Source organism: Lithobates pipiens, unplaced genomic scaffold, assembly GCF_037356315.1.
Source record: "Lithobates pipiens isolate NorthernLeopardFrog02 unplaced genomic scaffold, aLitPip1_a1.2 Scaffold_8, whole genome shotgun sequence".
Classification (NCBI taxonomy): domain Eukaryota; kingdom Metazoa; phylum Chordata; class Amphibia; order Anura; family Ranidae; genus Lithobates; species Lithobates pipiens.
The window spans coordinates 582,984,502-582,992,254 of NW_027507903.1; the positions used below are offsets into that span (position 1 = coordinate 582,984,502).

The window sequence follows — 7,753 nt, forward strand, 5'->3', positions numbered from 1 at the left end:
CTTGTCAGCAGATAAAGGATCAGTGGCATATAGCTGGGCAACACTTGAAATACCAATGGATCCAAGCTGGATAGCAGGTAAAGGGTTAGTAGAGTCAGAGTGGACAGTAGGTAGAGGAGCAGTGGCGTCAGACTGGATAGCTGGTGGCGTATCAGGCTGGTCAGCAGGTAAAGGATCAGTGGAATGTGGCTGGGCAGCAGGTGAAGTACCAATGCAGTCAAGCAGGATAGCAGGTAAAGGATTAGTAGAGTCTCTATGTGCTGCGGAGAGAGGGAGGAAAGGAGGTTCTGTGCACTTCATTCTTTCTTTCTCCCACCACCCCCCTCTCTTTCATTTCTTACTTTCTTTCCATCTTTTTTTTTCCCTTCTCACTCCACCCCCTCTATTTCTTTCTTTCCATCTTTCTCCTCTTCTTTCTTTCTTTCCTTCCATCTTCCTTTCCATCTTTATTTCTCCCCCACCCCCCTCTCTTTCATTTCTTACTTTCTTTCCATCTTTTTTTCCCTTCTCACTCCACCCCCTCTATTTCTTTCTTTCCATCTTTCCTTCCATCTTCCTTTCCATCTTTCCTTCTTTCTTCCCTTCTTTCCTTCCATCTTCCTTTCCATCTTTCCTTCTTTCTTCCCTTCCATCTTTCCTTCTTTATTTCCCCCCCACCCCCCTCTCTTTCATTTCTTTCTTTTTCTTTCCTTCTTTCTTTCTTTTCATCCTTCTTTCTTTCTCTCACCATCCATGCCCCTATATTTCTCTCTTCCTGTGACAGCCTGTCAGAATAGGTGGGATCTGTGGGAGCAGCTTCCCTGCACAGCTCTTTAGAAGTGGAAATTTCCTTTAGGTGATGACAATAGAGGAAGCGCTGGTGTACCATTTAAGTACCATGTAACCAGAAGATGGTTACCGTTTCACAGAAGTGAACATTCCTCTTTACTTTTGTTTGTTTGCATTTCACGTCCTATAAAAAAGAAGAGAAAATTAGTTCTGATCCACTTATCTTAAAATTACATTTCTTTTTTACGTTACGCACTTGCCGAGCAGCCGCCGTCATTATACTGCAACAGGTCGGCATTATCCCGCGAGCCACCGTAGCTGTATGTCGGCTCCTTTAAGCGGCACAGCAGATGCGCTGTACTTGGGGGGTGTCGATGCTCATGGCCGGCGGTCGCAATGACTGCCGGGGCGCACGCGATTGCGGGCACGAAAGGCAGAACAGGGACGTGTGAGTGTAAACACACAAATCCCTGTTCTGTGAGGAGAGGAGAGACAGATCGTGAGTTCTTACTAGCTAGGAACCACAATCTGTCATTTCCTATAGTCAGTCCCTTCAATCTACAGTTAGCACACACAGTCAGGGAATACAGTTAACCTCTTCCCTGCCAGTGACATTTACACAGTAATCAGTGCATATTTATAGCACTGATCGCCGCATAATTGTCAATGGTTTCAAAAATGTGTCAAAAGTGTCCGATGTGTCTGCCATAATGTTGCAGTCTCGATAAAAATCGCAGATCGCCGCCATTACTAGTAAATAAAATAATAGAAATAAAAATGCAATAAATCTATCCCCTATTTTGTAGACGCTATAACTTTTGTGCAAACCAATCAATATACGCTTATTGCGATTTTTATTACCAAAAATATGTAGAATACATATCGGCCTAAAACTGAGAAAAAAAATTGGATTTTTATTATAGAAAAAAGTATAAAATATTGTGTTTTTTCAAATTTGTTGCTCTTTTTTTGTTTATAGCGCAAAAAATAAAAACTGCAGAGATGATCAAATACCACCCAAAGAAAGTTCTATTTGTGGGAAAAAAAGGATGTCAATTTTGTTTGGGTACAGCGTCGCATGACCGCGCAATTGTCAGTTAAAGCGACATAGTGCCGTATTGAAATAAAAAAATGGCCTGGTCATTGAGCAGCCAAATCTTCGGTGGTATAGCAGGGTCCCTTGGCGGGCTGACGGGAAGTCCCTCCAGTTACTGGAGTGGTTTTGGGACCTGCGATGGTACAGCAAGGTCCCCTGGAGAGGGTGCTTTTTTTTTTATTAGCACTACTATTCCTTTATATTGGCTTTTGGCATTTACAAATGCAGAAATGTAAAAAAATTATGAATGAAAAGTTTAGCACTGGGAAAAAAAAGATAAAAAGAACATTTATATACAACTATATAGATCAAACCAAAATGAGGGACAAATGAGGAGGCAAGAGGGACAGAGGGACTTTTTTTGAAATCAGGGACAGTCCCTCGAAATCACGGCCAGTTGGGAGCTATGTTATGGTATGGAATAAAGTTGTAGTCCATCTATTCAAAACAATTAGGGGACTATACTCACTTTAGAAGGCATTTCCGAGGCTCGCTTTGTTGTATTGTTGCATTGCTGGACGGCGTTGCTGCAACTCTTTTTCCCTAATCCCTGGGAGGACAGATCAGTCATGATTGCATCATTAAATCTGAAAGGCCTGCAAACTTTGGTGGGACCTGCCACTGGTGCGGGGATCTGACGTGCAGCCGTCACTGGTGCGGGGATCTGACGTGCAGCCGTCACTGGTGCGGGGATCTGACGTGCAGCCGTCACTGGTGCGGGGATCTGACGTGCAGCTGTCACTGGTGCGGGGATCTGACGTGCAGCCGTCACTGGTGCGGGGATCTGACGTGCAGCCGTCACTGGTGCGGGGATCTGACGTGCAGCCGTCACTGGTGCGGGGATCTGACCCGCAGCCACCACTGGTACAGGGATCTGACTTGCAGCTGTATCTGGTCTCTGGGAGGACAGATCAATCATACTTGCAAGTCTGAAAGGCCTGCAACGTTTGGTGGCAGCCGCCACTGGTGCGGGGATCTGACGTGCAGCCACCACTGGTGCAGGGATCTTACTTGCACCTGGTCCCTGGGAGGGCAGATTAGTCATGCTTGTATCAAGTCTTAAAAGCCTGCGTTTTTTGGTGGCAGCCGCATCTGGTGCAGGGATCTGACTTGCAGCTGCATCTGGTCCCTGGGAGGACAGATCAATCATACTTTCAAGTCTGAAAGGCCTGCGACGTTTGGTGGCAACCGCCACTGGTGCGGGGATCTGACGTGCAGCCGCCACTGGTGCGGGGATCTGATGTGCAGCCGCCACTGGTGCGGGGATCTGATGTGCAGCCGCCACTGGTGCGGGGACCTGATGTGCAGCCGCCACTGGTGCGGGGACCTGATGTGCAGCCGCCACTGGTGCGGGGATCTGATGTGCAGCCGCCACTGGTGCGGGGATCTGATGTGCAGCCGCCACTGGTGCGGGGATCTGACGTGCAGCCGCCACTGGTGCGGGGATCTGACGTGCAGCCGCCACTGGTGCGGGGATCTGACGTGCAGCCGCCACTGGTGCGGGGATCTGACGTGCAGCCGCCACTGGTGCGGGGATCTGACGTGCAGCCGCCACTGGTGCGGGGATCTGATCTGCAGCCGCCACTGGTGCGGGGATCTTTCGTGCAGCTGCATATGGTCCCCGGGAGGACAGATCAGTCATGCTTACATCTTTAATTCTGAAAAGCTTGTGATTGTTGTTGGCAGCCGCCACTGGTTCGGGGATCTGACGTGCAGCCGCCACTGGTGCGGGGATCTGACGTGCAGCCGCCACTGGTGCGGGGATCTGACGTGCAGCCGCCACTGGTGCGGGGATCTGACGTGCAGCCGCCACTGGTGCGGGGATCTGACGTGCAGCCGCCACTGGTGCGGGGATCTGACGTGCAGCCGCCACTGATGCGGGGATCTGACGTGCAGCTGCATATGGTCCCCGGGAGGACAGATCAGTCATGCTTACATCTTTAATTCTGAAAAGCCTGCGATTTTTGGTGGCAACTGCCACTGGTGCGGGAATCTGACGTGCAGCCACCACTGGTGCGGGAATCTGACGTGCAGCCGCCACTGATGCGGGGATCTGACGTGCAGCCGCCACTGATGCGGGGATCTGACGTGCAGCCGCCACTGATGCGGGGATCTGAACTGCAGCCGCCATTCGTTTAGGAAACAAACTTGCAGCCACCACTGGTGCAGGCAACGAACTTGCAGCTGCAAATTGTCTCCTGCTTGCTGCCCTCATGTAATCTTCACATCTCAGTTCCTATAAAAAGAGATAAAAAATTGTTATTTTCCACATATCTTAAAAGGTGTGTGTGTATTGTGATCACTAAAATTGTTGTTATTTTCAACAGAAAACAAGGTCCATTTTTTTTATTTTGCTCCCCACCCCCACAATTGTGCACTATGGAGTTGTAAAGTCATTTTTTTTTATCTTAAAGCATTCTATGCATTAAGATGAAAAAAAAAACATCTGTGTGTAGCAGCCCCCCCATACTTACCTGAACCCCAGCTTTATCCAGCCATGTTGCAGGAGTGTCTCAGCTGTAGACCTGTGCGGTTCGTTTCATTCCGAAATAAAATTCGGCCAAATTTTCGTTATTTGGAAATTTGGACATATCCAAGTTTCCGAATTGGAAAAGTAATGGATTTAAACGAATCCAAAATAATGAAAACTTTTTGAATTTGTTTTTTGAATCCGAATTGTTTTCCAATTTCCAAAGAGAATACAATAGAATAGAAAATAAAGGAATAGAATAGAAAAAAAATGTTTTCTATTCTATTATTTTTGGAAATGTTTTTGAATTCGAATAGTTTTGCAAATTTCGAAATCGATTTTGAAAACAAAAACTTTTCGAAAGGATTTGAAAAACAAATAAATAAAACGAATTCCGAAAATGAAACAAATGAAACTCATTGAACCAAACAAATTTATGTAAATAACGAATCAAAGCAAAACAAATTTTTTCGTTCTGCACATATCTACTCAGCTGCTCAGGACTCCCCTCCTCATTGGCTAAGACAGCAGCATGACACGATTGGCTCCCATTGCTGTCAGTCAAATTCAGTCAGCCAATCAGGAGAGAGGGGGCAGGGCCAGGTCATGGGGTCTGTGTCTGAAGGGACACAGGAAGCTCTGACTCGGTTTGGGTGTCCCATAGCAAGCTGACCTGCTGTGGGGGCACTCAACAGGAGGGAGCGGCCAGGATCACAGAAGAGGGACCCGAGAAGAGGAGGATCCGGGCCACTCTGTGCAAAACCAAATGCTCAGGGCAGGTAAGTATAACATGTTTGTTTTTGTTTTTTTTTAAAAGGAGACTTTTCAATCACTTTATCTATATTTACCTTAGACCCCATACACACTATTAGATTTTCTGCAGATTTTTGTTTTCAGATTTATCAAAACCATGTAGTGCAAGGGCCTGCCTGATTGCATACATATTGAAACTCTTAAGGTTTGACCTCATATTATATGGTTTTTGGTACATCTGAAGACAAAAATCTGCAGAAAAATCTAATAGTGTGTATGGGGTCATACTCCCGACTTCCATGTGGGGCCTAGGTACGGTTCCCCTGGTGAGATCCTAGGGAGTGCTGAGTAACCAAATAGCATGAGAAAACTCTCCTGAGATGGTAAGGTCATCCCCCGCAGTGCGGAAGCTAAAGGTAGAGAATAAGCAGATATACTTTTTCCCATATAGGCTTTACAATAAACTGCAGTGTTACGGTATGGACCATACTTGTAGTTTATGAATTTAGAGAATAAGGCCGCATACACACGGGTGGATTGTCTGCCCAACTAAGTTCGTCAGACAATCCGACAGACAGTCCGTCCAACTTTTGAATGAACGGACTTGACCACATACGATGAACAGACAGTCCGCTGAAAGCTTGCGCGATGACGTGTACAGCACGTACGACGGGACTAGAAATACGACGTCCAATACACTGCAATGCAACCTTCGGCCGTGTAAATCCTTTCTGAGCATGCGCCATACTTAGTCCGTCCAACTTGCTTACTCACAAGCGGACTGTCCGCTGAAACCAAGTTTGGACGGACAAAATTACGGAAATTCCGAAAGACTTAGTCCGTTAGACTGTCCGCTGAAGCCCACACACGAGCGGATTGTCCGCTGAAACACGTTTCAGCGGACTAAGTTGGACGGACAATCCTCTCGTGTGTACGCGGCCTTAGAGATAGAGACTATACTCACTTCCAAAGACTTTCTGGCATATTGAGGCATTGCGGAGATACATTGAAGTGCAGTTTTGAAGAAGGAAGTCCTGCCATCAATGAAATCCATGGCTTCTACTTCTGTGGCCTATAGACAAAGAAAAAAATAACATTAGAGAGGGAGTACATGGTCTCCTGTATATGTATGATGGTGAGATCTCTATGTGTTCTCCTGTATATGTGTGATGGTGAGATCTCTACGTGTTCTCCTGTATATGTGTGATGGTGAGATCTCTACGTGTTCTCCTGTATATGTGTGATGGTGAGATCTCTACGTGTTCTCCTGTATATGTGTGATGGTGAGATCTCTACGTGTTCTCCTGTATATGTGTGATGTGAGATTTCTACATGTTCTCCTGTATATGTATGATGGTGAGATCTCTATGTGTTCCCCGCACCCACATACTTTTTATATAAGAAACTTGTATTTATGATGGAAATTATAATTGGCTTGTACTTACCTCAAATGTTATTGTTGTCCCAAAGACTGCCACCTGCTGTGGTACAGCTAGACCTCTCCTCTTCATGAGTATACGTAATCTAGCGCTTGATTGATAATCTGCAGAAAAGAAAAATATAATGAGAAATGTAGAGCAAGACATGGCGGGTGCACAAATGTCTTACAGATCTCAGAGAATAGGTCCGGCTCTGATAATAATGGGGCTTTCTAGTAGACATGTGCATTCGCTTTCGTCCGAATGCATTTTCGTCCAAATTTCAGCTATTTTCGTTTTCGTTTTGACAAACGATAACGAAAGCACAGAATCCGAAAAAACGAAAGATCCGACATAAATAAATGCTTTATTTTCATTTTCCTTGTTACAACAGTTCGATACAGAATAGGAGATTTGACGTGACTCTGACAATAACAATCTGTCTACAGAACCTGTGGTCGAATGTGCCTAACCTTACCTCTATTAGTCCAAGATTATATAGAGAAAATGTTCGACAGAGAAAAAAGATTTGACAGAGAGAAAAGATTCTGCAAGTTACTGTCCTAAAAAGTGTTTGGGGACCCGGGCCCTGCCCCAGGGGACATGGATCAATGCAAAAAAAGTTTTAAAAACGGCCGTTTTTTCGGGAGCAGTGATTTTAATAATGATTAAAGTGAAACAATAAAAGTGTAATATTCCTTTAAATTTCGTAGGAGGGGGGTGTCTATAATATGCCTGTGAAGGGGCTCATGTTTCTGGTGCTTAGAACTGTCCCTGCACAAAGTGTCATTTATGCAGGAAAAAAAGTCCTTTAAAATCACTCGCAGCTATTATGAATTGTCGGCTCTGTAATACAGAGAACACTCATTGAAAGTCATTGATAAAAAAATAAATAAATAAATAAATAAATTTAAAAAAAGCGTGGGGGTCCCCCAAATTCAATTACCAGGCCCTTCAGGTCTGGTATGGATATTAAGGGGAACCCTGCCTCAAATTTAAGAAAAAAATTGACGTAGGGTTCCCCCTAAATATCCATAACCAGACCCTTCAGGTCTGGTATGGATATTAAGGGGAACCCCGCGTCAAATGTAAAAAAAAATTGACGTGGGGGTCCCCCTAAAAATCCATACCAGACCCTTTATCCGAGCACGCAACCTGGCAGGCCGCAGGAAAAGAGGGGGGGGACGGGAGAGCGCCCCCCCTCCCTCCTGAACCGTACCAGGCCACATGCCCTCAACATTGGGAGGA

At 45.6% G+C, this 7,753-nt stretch overlaps 1 protein-coding gene across 1 annotated transcript; it reads right to left on the reverse strand.

Annotated features, from left to right (window-relative positions):
• Window positions 1-681: 681 nt before the first annotated feature.
• On the reverse strand, window positions 682-6,622 carry LOC143963740 (uncharacterized). The gene is made up of 4 exons (XM_077473466.1): window positions 6,533-6,622; window positions 6,052-6,159; window positions 2,334-4,100; window positions 682-952 (listed from the first exon to the last, which is right to left on the reverse strand). The coding sequence occupies exons 1-4, from the start codon at window positions 6,596-6,598 to the stop codon at window positions 869-871; spliced, it is 2,025 nt and encodes a 674-aa protein (XP_077329592.1). The 5' UTR covers window positions 6,599-6,622; the 3' UTR covers window positions 682-868.
• Between the last annotated feature and the right edge of the window lie 1,131 nt (window positions 6,623-7,753).

Coding starts and splice junctions, on each gene's coding strand:
- LOC143963740 (XM_077473466.1), bottom strand. CDS start 6,598: ATGAAGAGGAGAGGTCTAGCTGTACCACAGCAGGTGGCAGTCTTTGGG. Junction 6,160..6,532: donor GGACAACAATAACATTTGAG/GTAAGTACAAGC, acceptor CTTTGTCTATAG/GCCACAGAAGTAGAAGCCAT. Junction 953..2,333: donor CCTCGGAAATGCCTTCTAAA/GTGAGTATAGTC, acceptor TCTTTTTTATAG/GACGTGAAATGCAAACAAAC.